At 40.1% G+C, this 16139-nt stretch overlaps 1 protein-coding gene across 1 annotated transcript; it reads left to right on the forward strand.

Annotated features, from left to right (window-relative positions):
* Positions 1-596: 596 nt before the first annotated feature.
* Positions 597-6593, forward strand: LOC147891780 (tropinone reductase homolog At5g06060-like). Its single transcript, XM_087387927.1, has 5 exons — positions 597-1047; positions 1317-1524; positions 3869-4094; positions 4358-4464; positions 6203-6593. The coding sequence occupies exons 1-5, from the start codon at positions 962-964 to the stop codon at positions 6392-6394; spliced, it is 819 nt and encodes a 272-aa protein (XP_087244053.1). The 5' UTR covers positions 597-961; the 3' UTR covers positions 6395-6593.
* The last annotated feature ends 9546 nt before the right edge of the window (positions 6594-16139 follow it).

Consider the following 16139-nt stretch of genomic DNA (forward strand, 5'->3'; position numbering starts at 1 on the left):
TAGTTGAAAGGGTTGCTTGGCGCCGAGCTAGGTCTGAGGCAAGGTTCAGAAAAAGAGAACCATGGCCAATTGAGTCCTCAGTTTAAACTTTTGAGAAATTTTAGTGATATAGCAAGTCAATTTCCGTTTGGAATTTCAAATTTGTCAGTTTGATAATGAAATTTTCTGGTCTTGCCTTTAGGCTCTTCAAAGTTTCAGAATGTCATCCACCTTTGCAATTATTTTCCTTAGCATCCGTTTGAGAAATGTGAAAGTTTTCATGAAAAAAAGAAATGCGTATTTAAAACCTTGAATGACCGAGTAGATATGTCATAGGCATAGCAAACAAATTTGGTTGAGTGGCTTTTTAAATTTGTGGGTTGATTGTCAAATCTGTAGGATTGATTGTCGAATTTCTAGGTTCGATGGTTGAATATTTGGTTGAATGGCATTTGAAATTTGTGGGTTTGATTTTCAAATTTGTAGGTTCGATTGGAAACCGACTTGTTGAGGTTTGTTTTGTTTTCAGAACAATTGACAATGGAGGTGAATTCTCAGCAAATAGCTTAGAATTCGAAATAAGAAACATCAACGTAAACAGTTGGACTGTCAGATTTTCATCTTTGCCGACCTGTGAGCCGGCCGCTCCTGCTCAATATTCCAGCGGGAGTGAGCTGCCGGCTGTTTCTCGACCGTCTTGCAGTCCCACCAATACAATTCTAGAAAGTCCCGTCGATACAATTTTACAATGCCATTTCGTCTAGAGGATTTTGGACTGTCGTGGATCGGCACGTCCCATGTCCAATCGATGCATTATTTATGGATTGAATTCCTTATCATTCTACCCACCATCGCAGAAAGTCAGCAAATCCTGCCAATCCCTGCCGTCGCCGGATCGCCCTCTCTTCAGCACCGAATTTCTTTTCTCATCCATCGTCTATAATCTCGTCAATCGTCAATTCGGGTCCTATACAAGCCTCCTATGGCAGACCTTAAGAGTCGCCTCCTAGCACGATGGAGCCTGCAGGGTTACACTGCATTGGTAACGGGGGGCACTCGAGGAATTGGGTACTTACGATTCTTCCTTTCTTCGGCTCAAACGACATAGCCAACAAACTATATATGCGATTCTTTCTTTCGTCGGCTCAAACTATAGATACACACAAATAGCCAACAGACAGCACTATATTCTTTCTTTCTTCGGCTCAAACTAGATACTCACTATATAGCCAACAGACAGCGCCACTTAAACGCTAACGGAGCCTTCCCTGGCTGCGGTTTGGGAATGGGATCACAGCAGTAATAATAAAGCGAGAGGCGTGGTTGTGTGATTGCAGGAAAGGAATCGTGGAGGAGCTGGCGGCGTGGGGAGCATCGGTGTACACCTGCGGGAGGTCTAAAGAGGACTTGGAGGAGAGGCTAAAAGGATGGAGGGACGCAGGGCTGGAAGTGGAGGGATCAGTGTGCGATGTATCGTGTAGGGAAGCAAGGATAGAATTGATGCAGAAAGCTTCGGATCATTTCGGTGGCAAATTGGACATCCTGGTCAGTCCTAACATCCTCTCTCTTCCTCTAGATTTTTTGATTTTTTTCTTACTCTGGGTTGACACCACCTTTACACCTACTATCGAGGAGGAAATAGAATTGGAGCATGCCTCTATGCATTCTCTTTAGTATACTATATACATCCTTCCTCTCACCTCTCATCAATCCATTAGCATCAAGTGGCTAGTTGATCTAACGGCTTAGAATGTGCCACATGGCTTCGTAGGATTTTAGAGTTTCATAAAACTCTCTAATGTTGGCCAAGTAACGAGGAGTGATAGTTCAATAAGCACAAAAGGATTGTAGACATCCTCCAAGTGGCCAGGGAGCCCATCAAACCCTATAGGTTGAAGAGAGGTTGAAGAACACAAACATGGCACGCTACTTCTATGGAAAGGAAGGCCACAGTAAGAGCGCATGCTGATTGTGGAAGAAGCAGTTGGACATGCTTCAAAACACACACTATCAAGATGACTGCCTATCGATTGTGAGAGCGAAGTTAGTGGAAGTGGATGTGCATGTGGTCACTTGATCACAAGGCCAATCCAAAGAAGTTGAACAATCCAAGAATTTGCTGGAAGAAAGAGAAGAAGAGGCACAAAAGATTGGACATGCCATCAAATAGAAAGAGGCATCATCAAGATAAGGGATCCATTAGCTCATTAAGTCACAAGTGACTAAATGGAAGAACTAGCAGGGAACTAGCAAGCAACCAAAGAAATGCTATATAAGAATGAATCAATGAGTCAAGACGAAGCAGGAGGCCTAGCGGCACAAAAGTACATCAACATGGCCTAGGAGAAAGTTTGAGAACTAGAAGTGATGATTTCCATTGACCAACTTTTGAAACTTGCTTCCCATGCTTTGCAAAATCCTTTCAAATCTTGAAAATCAACAAATGAATTGCTATGCAAAGCCACTGACCACAATGGTAGAGGTGGTTGAAGCCTAGGAGAAAGTTTGAGAACTAGAAGTGATGATTTCCATTGACCAACTTTTGAAACTTGCTTCCCACACTTTGCAAAATCCTTTCAAATCTTGAAAATCAACAAATGAATTGCTATGCAAAGCCACTGATCACACTGGTAGAGGTGATTGAAGCCACGAAGAAGTGTGCATGATCGATGCCAAAATCAAAAACCATATGGTGAAGGGACTGCTCATTGAACGATGCTTTGGAGTGAACATCATCCAAGCTGAAAAAATTAAAGTCTTCTTTATTCAATATTCATAAGGTGCATGAGAGGTTGGTGATGTAAACGAGTATGCTTAGGGCATGAATCAAAATTAGTTGAGCATACTTCATATTCACATTCCTCATGGTTAAGATAGTAGGGATACGCCATGCTGCTGGGATGCCAAGATACTACATGATTGGCGAGATGACAACCTCATCATCACATGTGATGATCAAAATGTACAATTATTGATGGGCGAAATCACAATCTACAAGAAATGCAACCATGTGTGCTCAGAAGTTGAAGAGGTATATGCCTCGAACATTAAGGATAAGCTACTTACCCTCAACATTGTGCCCATCGCAATAATCGACACAATGTGGGTAGCCATGATTGTGCCAATGGAAGACAAAGAGCCCAAGATGCCCTTTTAAAAAGACTTCATTGATGACAAAGAGGGACAAAGCTCAGTTCAGAAAGAGCAGGCCTACCAAATTAGTAGTTGAATCAATGGGAGTGGATGAATTATGGAAGGGTAAGCCATCAAAGAGATCAATGTGGGCTCATGAGAAGAACCAAATTTGATCCCAATCAATGAAGAAATATCGAGGAAATATCCAAGGAAAACCTTAATGGAGAACTCTTTCTAGAGTATAAGAATGTATTCACATGGGCATGCATAGACTCAAAGGAGATACCACAAATTTAATTCAACATTGAAGTTTCTTGATTCCAAATGCCAAGCCAATTTGGTAGCAAAGGTATTGAATGAATGGTCGCAACTATGTCAAGTTAGTTAGCAGCTAAAGGTAGGCTGAAGCGATTGGTTGTTTCAAATTGTAACTGTGCCAAAGAACAATGGAAAATTGAGAGTTCATGTTGATTGTCAGAAGCTCAATAAACAGATGATCAAAGGTCCATTCCCATTGTCAGTTACACATAGCATCCTCAATAAAGTAGAAAGGCACAAGATGTAGTCGTTAATGGACACATATATCCAATATAATAAAATCATGTTGGTTGAAGGTATCAAGAAACTTCATTACCAAATGGGGAACATAGTCAAGCAAAGTGGTGTGTGTGTGTGTGTGTACATACATACAAAGTTAATGTTGAGACCATTTGTAGCTCTCAATGCATCATAAGTCTAATTAGTAGCTATGCAGGTGAATAATGTTGGCATATATGGTGTGGAGAAACCTATTCTTGAGCAAGATAAGGAAGAGTTTCATTTCATGTTCTCAACAAATTTGGAGTCGGCATATCACCTCTCCCAGATCGCACACCCCATGCTTAAGAATTCAGGAAAGTCCAGCATCATCTTCATCTCTTCGGTATCAGGACTTGTGCCAATAGCAGCTCACCCCAGCACCCTCTATTGCATGACCAAGGGTATGTCAAAGTCTTTCTATATGTTTTTACACCTTTTCGGTAATATCTCTCAATGCTAGTCATCTCATAGAAATATAAGCAATATTTCAAATTTGTGTGATGATGACATTCCTAGTCACTTTCAATTTCTTTTTCCTACTTTTAGTGGTTAAAATTTTTGTTGTAACATTGTTAGTACCATTCCCTTCATTTGAGCTACACTTGAATGCACCATGTCATATAGTCTCTCTATTTGAAAATGCTTTGATTTTATCTGAATGTAGGTAGCATGCACCAACTCACAAAGAGTCTTGCCTTTGAATGGGCAAAGGACAACATACGGGTCAATTGTGTTGCACCAGGAGGCATTATGGTCAAGAAACTAGCTCAGGTTTGCCTTTCTACCTCATTGTTCTTTTGTCAGACTCATATTTTATGGCAATGGTCTTGGATGCAAAAATACATACCTGTGATTTTTGCTTTATGGTAGAGTTGAAGTCCTTTTTCAGTTTCTCTTCAATGTTTTTCCTCTCTCCCATCCTTGAATCCTTATTTTGTGTTTTCAATATACGAAGGAGGCAATTCCACTCTTTGAGACCATTGAAGTACGTTTCTAATTGTGCCGAAATTGTTTGTTCTCAAGCCAAATTTGAAAGGGATGTAGTTTTGTGTAAATCAACCATGTAAAATAGTCTTGTCCTAGTAACGATTTTATTTAGCCTTATGTACATATTTTACTACCCCAAATAGTTATCATTGAGTGGCTCTTTTGTACCATAGTCTTTTTCGTTTATACACCAATTCCAAGTTGCACATAGAGAATAACCTAAAGTTTTGTACCGCTTGACTCCTTAAATAATGTTGTAGTCATTGCCGTTATTTTATAAGCTAGCACAATGTCATTGATTGTAGCTTTTCTAAAAAATCAGCTAGCTTTGTTATTTGGAAAGCCTCCACAATAGACTAGAGAGGTTATACAACCTAAAAGTAATTATGAATAGATATAATGATAATGTCATAATTTTGTTTAAAGATTCAATACTAAAGAGACAAACCTAAATAGGTTAAATCTATTCTCTGTATCAAAAAAATAGGTTAAATATATATTTATTCATAATTTCTTGTTGAAAATTTAAACCAAAGAAATTTTTGCACCCCCAGGTTATTTACTAAACTGAGTTTTCTACTACATGTATAGATACATTAGCTATGTTTACCTCAAAACGTCACATGACTCACCTTTTTGTTATAAGTTTTCCTTCTTATGAGTCTCTCTTATCTTGGCCTTCATATGACTACCATTATGAGTTTCTCTTAATATCTTAGCCTTCATATGACTACCGTTATTCACATTACCACCCTTGAAAACTCCTTTTTTCAAAAATTATATTGGTTTATTGTATTGTAAATTGGTGATTGTAATCTCTAGTTGGAATTCAAAAGATGCCAGTAGTGTATCCAGTTTGCATATGTGAGTTTTACAATGCCATATATGCATTCGAGGATTCGTAAATTCTCCATATTTATTACACTAGAACTTATATATACACGAGCATATGGGTGCTTTGATGTACCCATAATCACACATGCGCACATGCACATGAGAATGTTCTCCCCATGCATGCACATGCCTCACACAAACACACCGTGCATGCGTGCGTACATGCGTGTATGCATGCACACACGCACACCCACCCACCCAACACACCCACACACACCCACCCCCCCCCCCCCCACACACACACACACACGTGCACACACACACACACACACACACGCACGCACGCATGCATGTGCACACACACACACATGCAGCACATTGTGTGTGATGATGCACACATTTGCACTTTCAAATGCATGCGCACACACTCACACAGCGTATGTATGTATGCATGGATGCTTACACATAGGTCTACATGTGCATGTGCATGCACGCACACCACACACATGCACACGTGTACACGCACATATGCACGTGCGTGCGCACACATACACACACACACACACATGCACATGCACAAAAATGACACATGAGAAAGTAAGTTGCTTCTATACAAAAATTCAATGTTGCTTGCAAAGTAGTTGAAATTGTTACAATTTTCCTAAGATATGCTGGATACTTGTTGCAGCATATAGAGGAGATGAAGACACTTAAAAATAACTTCTTTGCAAAACAAATACCACTTGGACGACTTGGAGAACCTGAGGAAATAGGAGCTCCTGTAGCATTCTTATGTATGCCTTGTTCATCTTATTGTACTGGAGATATTATTGTAGTTGATGGAGGATCAATGGTCAACGGACTATTTCCCATGGGTTGAGGTCTATTGCTCATCAATTATGCCAAATGAGAGTTAGGGTCATAAACCTCAAAGCATAAAATGCAATGGGTTTGGATTGAGGAGACAAACACCTTGGTTGTTAAATGATTCCTTATGTACTAATATTATAAATTCTTACAAGGTATTAGTGAAATAGACATTTTATGCAATACTTTTTTAAAGACAATTCAAATAAGGACAGAAGATGTTGAGTAGAATTGTATCCCTAACATATGAATATACAAAATCACATCACTATGATTTTGAAGCATTTGCTTTACTATTATCTTCTTTTTAATTCCTATTTTGAAAGCATCATCACTATTTTTTGAAGTTTTTAATTTGTGATTGTAATCTTCTTTTGGCCTCCTTTGCATTGCACTTTCATGAAAGTCAAATAGTAAGAAGCAAGATTTTCAAAATAATATTGGTCTAAATCCTATTACAAACTATAGGCATTTGAATATGCTCAACTATAGCAATATGTTTAACAATCACTTGCTTTCTAAATCAGGGAGAAGATGTATCTATAATACCTTCAAAAGGCACTTGCTTTAAGGATTAGAGAGAAGATGAAGCACTAGCTTGAAGAATCAAGGGCAAGATGAAGAACCAAAAGGCTTCATTTATCACAAGAACGTATCTTTTACAAGTTAGCATTCTGATTTGGAAATCTTCCATGATAAATTGGAGTGAGAGAGAGAGAGAAGAGAGAGAGAGAGAGAGAGAGAGAGAGAGAGAGAGAGAGAGAGAGAGAGAGAGAGAGAGAGAGAGAGAGAGAGAGAGAGAGAGAGGAGTGCACAAGATATAGCTACTTGTATACTATGTTGTATTGAACATAATTATTAATATATACATGAGAAAACCTTAGGGTTAGGGTTAAGGTTTTCCCTTAATGCCCTATCTAGATAGTGCAATTTACACTATCCTCAACCCCCCCCCCCTAAATTGCATTGGGTAAGTAGAGGGTGCATATACAAGATCTTTTTGTGGATTTCGTTTGGTGCATATGATAGCATCCAAAACTGAAAAGAAAATTGAAAAGAATTAGAGTAGTATGTGCATGTGTGAGCACAATGACTACATAGCGGAAGCTTGTACAATGAGTACAACTTACAAGATCCTATACATAATGTGCATTTCCCCCCTTAGTTATGGGTCATCCTTCACCTTTGGGAATAAAACCCAGAATATGACGAAGGGAAGAGGAAGGAAATATGTAGAATGCAAAGTCCACTTGGATCAAAGACAAGTCGAGAGAACACAGTTTCCACGAGCAGTTCAGATCAACAGATCATTCTATAGGACATTCCAGCATTTGCTAAGTCATGTCGCATTGCACCACCCTTGGATCTAGTGGTCACCACCTCTTCCGATCAGCAGATCATTCCTCAGCATGAGAATGTTTATGCATCAGTACAGTCCTGTTTTAGTGCAGTGGACATGATCAGGTTCTGCCATAGCGCAAGCTGGGAACCTTAGTGCTTTAGCATGCAGTTATTGCTGTTGCATACACTCCACACTTGATGCATATTAGTGGTTGGATCTAGGACTACATATCTATCCGGCATCATTATTTGGCACCTTTATGCCTCAGGGATATCTTATGCATTCTCAATTATATTTCAGGCTTGTAGGCCTTTATACTGTCATCTCCTTTATACGAGCCTATGACAAATTCTACATCCCATGCTGATGGATGCTTAGCCATGGACACATCAAATCACATGTAGCTCATGATAGTGGAGCATATAGGTTGGATATGTTCCCTACACCTTGTTAGTTTCATGGGACTTTTCTTACACAGAGCAGAGTATCATACTTGCATCTTTGGTCCCCTCTTTCATGCAGCCCCTGGATCGCTTTGTCCACACCAACTATGCAGTCTTTCACGATCCTGCATCATATGACAGAGATTAATCTACTACAGTACACCATTGACATTGTTGTCAGTTCTTTTGGGTTTGTCACATCCTCATGTGTCACAACCTATCGGATTCTTTCTCCACAACTACATTGACTAGCCTCACATCTGGATGCCTCTTCTACAGAGTAGTTGCATAGTTCACGATGACTTATGACATGTTTTGCTTTGACATGTTTGGCATGCAACCATACACACATTTCATCCAAGGATGTAATCTACTCCATATCAGAGGTGAAAGCATCAATGAAGGACATAATCTACTCCATATCAAAGGTAATCTGGATGTTAAAATGAAGTCACCTAAGGAGCTAAATCCACTATGGCATGTATCTTTGCATGTTGCTAGAGATGTGAGGGCCTCATACTAGAGACTTACCTGCTAAAATATGCATGATCATAACTAAACTCCTACTGTGTATTTGCATCATCTGGTGTGATAGTAAATGGAGTCATATCCATGCATGAATGTGATGGTGGCTAATGCATCACTAGAACTAGTCAGTGCTGAAGTAGATGGAATTGCCTCATGTTGTGGGATTACTATCAAATGTGCATGATCAAAACATGTGAGCTGATCCATGCTAGCATGTGGTACATTTGTATCTGAGCTCGCAAGACCAATGAGGATCGAGGCTCCATCATGAACTAGTACATATCTAGTGGCAATGAATGGACGAAGTAGGTTCCTTTCCACTCATAAATCTCATCTGGATTCATGTGACTGGTATATCATCAATTGTGTGATGTAAATAACTCCATGCTCTGTTGCTGTGTGCAAGAGGCTTACCCGTGTACCAGTGAGAGTGTCTACCCATGAAGACACTGTGAGAGCTGCCAACTGGGGTCTTATGCTTGAGCTACTACTAGAAGCTTATGCTAAACGTCAAAGCCAAGTCATATGAGAACATGTGTATGCCAAAAATCAAGAGTGTAAGATAGACATGACAACTATGTGTTGGGAGTAGCCAAGAGGCTATACAAGGCTAATGGATATGTGTCGGAAACAATGCCAAAAGATAGTCAACAATGTGTGACTTTGCATGGGTGGTATGTGTGTAACAATCTTGAATCCAATGGGAAGATGACTCTGCCAAGTGTCACATTGATGATGTTGAACTACCAAATGCCAAGAGTACTAAACTGGTGTTAGATTTGTGAACATGTATACCGATGATAGAACCAAATGGACTGATGCCGGTGGGAACTAATTGGGTAATATGGCAATGGCTTACTTGAATTGGTAGAGTTTAATCTCCTCTATGGCTATGCTAGTCTAGAACTAGACTACACATCGAAGCACAAAATGCAGTAAAATGAATCTTACTTCGTTCATTTTTATGTGTTGGGTCGCTTTAATGGATTAGGAGGTGGTTCCGACGCTAAGGATTAAACTTTTCTGTCTTGTGGAAAAGTTAGATACCATACTTGAGGTATTGACCACGTAGAGCACAATGTGTCGATCATTTTTTGTTTTTCAAGCATTGCCAAATTCTCTCTGGATCAAAAGTTATGGCCATTTGAAAAATGTGCCAAACTTTGTCCAAGGGAGTGCCCAAAATGATGAGGTGGGAATTTCAAATATACTAATGGAATCTTGGCAAGACTCCATCGACGGAAGGATTTCTATCATCAATGTGCCATCGGTGTTTGATGAAAATGTGAGAAGCTCAAACCTTGCTAGAGGAACACAATACCATGATGAGAGAGAGAGAGAGAGAGAGAGAGAGAGAGAGAGAGAGAGAGAGAGAGAGAGAGGGAGAGAGAGGAGTGCACATGATATAGCTACCTATACACTATGTTGTACTAAACATAATCATGAATATATGCATGAGAACTCCTTAGGGTTGGGGTTAGGGTTTGCCCCTAATACCCTATCTAGATAGTGCAATTTACACTGTGCTCAACGTTCCATAGATAGCATGTAGGTTTACAAATTATAAATGGCCTCTATGTATTGTAGAGATCTATTAATTCCCAGTGCTGTTTCCTATAGCAATTCTTTGGCTAGTGGAATAACATATGGTGATTTAAAAATATAACGATATTGAGCTGTAATATGGAAGAAAACTAGATAACGAGAAATTTCTTAATGATACCAACATTACTTCCTAAGGCAAACTATGAAGCGCTCGACTCATGGAGCCCCCATCCAACATTCTATGTAGCAGATCGAGAAAGGGAACGCCATGTCGGAGATGCAGTGAGGGGCCTATGTGGGTATCGTTGAAGGAGGCAACATAATTCCATTTAATGCCCCAATGACCCCCAAACAATTGGCATGGGAACAGCTCACACCAAGATCCAAAAATATCTTCCACAATCCCGCTACAAACATCTCAGTAGAAGGAGGAGTCAAAGATTTTGAAAAGGCTTGAACGGATGATGACACTATCAAAATAAGCTCCCAACGGTGAAGGTCCATAATGGTATTCTAAATGAAACCACTAAGTGGTTTTGCTCATGTGCGGTTGTGGGATATATTCACAACCCTTGACCACCAATGATGTTCTTAGAAGGTTGGATTAAGAACTTCTAGTCGCGCAAAGTTCTCAACATCACTAGCATTCGTTTCCTCAAGAATGGTTATATTGTTTTCCCTTTTCAGAAGCTAGAGATGGCTTTAGAAGTAGTCCAGAAGGGCTCATGAACAATTAGAAGCCAACCCTTGTCTATCCAGTTGTGGGATCTATCATTTAACCCCAACTTGCCGCCTCCTTCCAAAGCCCCAATTTGGGTGGAATTCCCTGATCTATTGCCTCTTTTTCTCCTTCCACAAGTAGAGGCCCTTTGTGCATTTCTAGGTCAATTTTTGGGATTGGAAACTAAAAGATTCATAAGGCCAAGAGGTAACTCTCAAGCATGTGTCTTGATGGACCCAGCTATAGAGTCCTCGAACACTATTTGCATGTTGGATGGCAATGGAGCAAAATTGACCCAAAAGATATTTTACAAGCATATTCCCAACTCCTTCTTTCTATGTGGACATTTCATCCATTTAAGATTCATGGAAAAGAAAGTACGGAGGAACCAACTCTCCCCCCCTCAAGGTGCACAAGATTTTGAGGAAGAAGCTCCTGCAGTAGAACCCAAAGACAAGGCACACGAAAAGGATAATGTCTAGTGGAGGGAAGTAAGAAAAGAAAAGAACGTAGCCACGAGTGAGAACCCTGTGGAAAAGAGGTAGATATCTCAGAGGAAGAAGAGTTTGTAGAAAACACACAAGATTTTGAAGCTCGGTTAGAACAAGCTAAACACTCAGCCTTGGGGAATGAAGACCCTTCATTTACCCTGGTGAAATGGAGAAAAACTATTCAGGTTGAAAAACGAAATCAGCAATCGGGAGCCCCAAGTGATTAACCCAAAGATCCAAGCACCATGGAGAGAGAAAAGAGGAGGATGTCGAGAGGCTTTACACTCTTGCCTCAGGTCAAGTTTAAGAAGAAATGAAACAAAAGAACTACCCAATGATGCTAACTCAAGAAAATTTCTCTTTCCTAAGTGTAAACGTACAAGAAATGTCAAATGACCTCAAACTAGTGATTTTCAAAAGATGGATTAATTCTAGAGGGCTCAATTCTGACTTCATAGCTCTCCAAGAAGTCAAAATTTGAGGGCCAAGATGGAAGCTTAACCAGATTGATGACAAGAGAATGTGGTTATGTACTGATGAGGTACTGATCATGAAGAGGGTAGAGGGGGGTAGTTTTGGGAGTTGCCAAGCACCTATCTCAAGCAGTAGGAGGGGTCTTGTCCACCTTTGGTCAGAATGGAGTAGGAGTAGACTTCACTCACCCCTACTTAGAATGTCAGATCTTCTCAATCTATGCACCTAACATGGCTAGAGATATAGCACTTCTATGGGAGGGGAAGGTTCTTCAAGATAACACTATTCTCTTGGGAAACTTTAACATGGTCGAGAGATAGATGGAATGGTATAGGTAGTGTCATAAGAGGGTCTCAGTTAATAGCTTGGAACAACCTAAAGGAGCAAGCCTTTTTTATTGACATTTCAAAAGACACATCTTTCACCTAGTCAAATAGCCAGATTGGTCAGTTCCACCAAAAAGTGTGGTTGGACAAAGCTTATTTCTCTAGAAGGATTTTGGATGATGCTCTTTATCATAAGGCCAGCACACTAATGTCTCTCCCCATCTCTCACCATAAACCCATTTTAATCTCTATAGAAAAGGCTGAAGGGAGGATCTTTAGATCTTGGTTCAAGGCGAACCCATTTTTCTTCCAACTACCTTATGTGCAAAATAAAGTTGTAAGAATCTGGCAAAAGGCTTTTGGAGGTACTGCTAGTATGTCAGACAAATGGGTGAGAGCCATAGAGCACAGTAGATGCCTCTCGAAGGCTATCAAATCTAGATTTGAGAAAGACACAAGAGGCACCAACTACTAGAGGAATAGGTAAAGGGACTTGAGGATGACAATTCCTCTCAGGGGTAGGCACAACTACGGAACACAAGGATTAGTCTAAGAGAGTTGAGGCACATATCGAATCAAGAGAAGCCACAATCTACATGAGAGAGTGGTGGGTAGGTAAAGGCGATAGAGCCAGATGCCCTTTAGAAATATGGGAGGCTAGTGCAAGTCCCGGATGAGATTATGGAAATACTCTTATCCCACTTTCAGAATCTACTTGAAAAGGTTGAGATACTATCAATAGAAAAACTTAAAGCCAAAGAACTGCCGCCAAACTAGAATCAAGTAGGTCGCCACTTTTGATTGCCATTAGCTAGATAGAGACCTCACAATAGAAGAATTAAAAGAAGCAGCTGATGCAATGGCAAAAATTAAGACACCATGGGATGATGGGCTCCCAGTGGACTTCTACCAAGTTTTTTGGGATACGGTGGGCTCACATTCTTAATGAAGCTTTGGCAGAAATCAAAAGAGAAAGGGTTCCTTGATCCAAGAATTAACACAGGCATGATCAAACTAATACCGAAAGGAGGCCCTAAAGATGAGATTAAAAATTGGAGACCGTTGACTATGTTGAACACCAGTTATAAAATTTTTGCCAAAGCATTGGTCATCAGACTAAGGAGCAAGATGTAGAAGTGGATAAGAGAAGAGCAGGAATGCTTTATACAAGGACATTACATCCTTGATGCAATCCTTACCCTCTGGGAAGGTCTTGAACTTGTGGATGCAAACCAGCAAGATATCTACTTCCTCAAAGTTGATTTTAACAAAGTGTACAACAGGATGGAGTGGGGCTTTACAGTAGGCCCTAGGTTCATCTCCTACATTGACATCCTCCTCTGCTAGGCTAGAGGAAATATAGATATAAACGACAAGGCCTCTCCCTACTTTGTTTTAAAGAGATCCATCAGACAAGGATGCCCTCTAGTATTTTTGCTATTTGTGATGGTGATGGATTCCTTTGGTTGGCTCATTCAAGATAAGATAGATAACGGCACTTTGAAAGGTATCCAGGTTGAAGAGGGAAAACATATCATTTGCCAACAATTTACATATGATACCAATATTACGCCACACGCATCAGTGGTTGGCTGACATTCTTGAATGTTTAAATGTATTTTTTCTAGCCCCTAGCTCCAAAATCAACCATGAAAAAATAGGTATCTATGGTACCAGGAATCCACCACCTTAGCTCCTCATAAACAAAGGATGCAAAGTCATAGGAGACAGAGAGGTCTTCAAATTACTAGGAATTCCTATGGCTTTCAGATGCTCAATAAATGATCGATGGGACTGGGTAATTGACAAAATCAAGGATAAAATCAGCAAATGGCAAGGCCTTCAACCAACTCTTGCAAAGAGAGAGTTTGTCCTAAATTTCTACATCTACCCATCGATTATTTACTTTATTTCCTGGTGGGCACCAACTAAAAAGACTCTGGGGAAGATTAACAACCTTTTTCTATCTTTATTGTGTGTGTTGGAGGGGGGGGGAATGCAAACCACCACAAAATGGCCAAAGTAAGATGGCAATTCTACATGGTGCACAAAGAGACAGGAAGGCTAGGGATTGTGGATGTTGAGAATTCATTGGTAAGATTCATGAATAAGTGGATAGTCAAAGCTTTTCTAGAACCATACTCAACTTGGGCCACATTGATCCTCCACAACATACACAAAGTCAGGCTCAGAAGATGCTAACATCGTAAGAAGATACCTTTTTGGGTTGCACTCCTAGGCAAAGAACCTGTGTTGCTAAAGGCTCGAAACTTTGGAAGGGGGTGTGGTAGGCCTAGGAGTCTACATGACCGTATATCACATGGAAGGGCTTCTCAAGGAAGACGGTGACTTTTTGTAGCCAAGATTGAATTTGGTTTCCCTTAATCTACCCAAACTCACAGGTGAGTGACAAAGACCTAAAAGGACCTCTTCGACTCAATAAGAAGGGAGTAAGGGTCTGGGGTGATATCTGGAACCAAGAGCATGGCAATTGGCTGGATGACAAAATGCTAATAGCCAGGTTTTGAATCAACAAGTTCGATTTGGTATTGATACATGAGCAACAGCTAATGTGGTTAAGAGATATTCTGCCATGGATGGGAGGTCACCTCAAGCCATCCCTAAAGGAGTTTAGATGGGCGGGTCAAACACAGTTGTCTCCAACTCCTATCCTAGTAGAAGGACAAGAAGAGCTTATGTCTCCTCATTCTAAAATGGCATAGGAGAGACTTAGATAGAATTTGGGCTAAGAGATTTGAAAAAGTGTGGGATAAGAACATCTCAGAGAAACAATCATGCCTTCTCTAGTTAATCTTGCACAAAGGATTCTGGTCACCTAGTCGTGCATGGAGGATAGGCATGGTGTTGTGGCCCCTGTCCCCATTAGTCCCATTGTTGCAACTCTACTTGATCCTCCATCCCCTTTACCCGATGCGAGCACCTCAATTCCACGTGTGCCATCCACCCAAGTTCAGAAGACTACTGCTCCCCCAGAACCTCAAAAAACCTCACCACCCACACTCTCCTACAAGAGACCCGTCTCGCGGGTTGACCTTGCAAGTGCCTCTGTTAAAGTGTGCAATGAGAGTATGTCAAAAGAATAGTTCCTTCAGTCCCTGCAACGACCCAATAGAAAGAAACCTAGGAAGGGAGAGAAGTGCATACGATCGTGCCCCTACATGCACATTTCAGGTACTTTTGTCACATGGTTATTGCTCATGTGGTTCTAAAGGAAGAGATGAGTTGACACTTCTGATTTATCTATCACCCGCTCTATCTCAATACAACTTGTTCTGATAGAAGTCTCCTCGTGCTTCTTCTCCTAGTGCTACTTCTCCCCTATATGGGGCAAAGAACTTTTGATGTAAAAACGACTGTCTCTTTTGTGACATGATAATATAAACCCGTATTTTTGGAAAACTTCTAGGATTTGTTTTCTCTTGGACCAAAACATATACAATTGGATTGCGAGTTCTAGTCACATATGTCATAGGGTCTCTATATCACAATTTATTTCAATGTGATCAAGGGTAACAATATTCAATGTGAGGATAATGTTAGACACCAAAAAAGGAAATTTTATCTTAAATCTGACTTAAGGATACTAAATAAGCACATAAAATTTTATGAAGTTGATGTAAGAAAGAGAAACGCCTTGCATTTAATAAAAGAGATTAACTACACATATGGATACATTACTATGCCACAACCAAAGCACTAAATGAAGTACCCATCAGTGTCATTCATAGTATTCAATTTTCTAAAGAAATTTAAAGGACAATAATGATACAAGAATGCCAAATTTGAAAGAATATTTACAAACAAAAAAATTAAAATTTATTACATCATTCAAAGAGGGCCCTTAACATATTGATTCATACCATTTAG

This window comes from Dipteris shenzhenensis, chromosome 17 (genome assembly GCF_047967505.1).
Source record: "Dipteris shenzhenensis isolate YYH24624 ecotype China chromosome 17, Dip_SZ_1.0, whole genome shotgun sequence".
Taxonomy (NCBI): domain Eukaryota; kingdom Viridiplantae; phylum Streptophyta; class Polypodiopsida; order Gleicheniales; family Dipteridaceae; genus Dipteris; species Dipteris shenzhenensis.

Bases quoted from the DNA above. Each gene is read 5' to 3' on its own strand.
- LOC147891780 (XM_087387927.1), top strand. From the start codon at position 962: ATGGCAGACCTTAAGAGTCGCCTCCTAGCACGATGGAGCCTGCAGGGT. The intron at 1,048-1,316 runs GTACTTACGATT...GTGTGATTGCAG, and splicing joins GGGGGCACTCGAGGAATTGG to GAAAGGAATCGTGGAGGAGC. The intron at 1,525-3,868 runs GTCAGTCCTAAC...GTAGCTATGCAG, and splicing joins GTGGCAAATTGGACATCCTG to GTGAATAATGTTGGCATATA.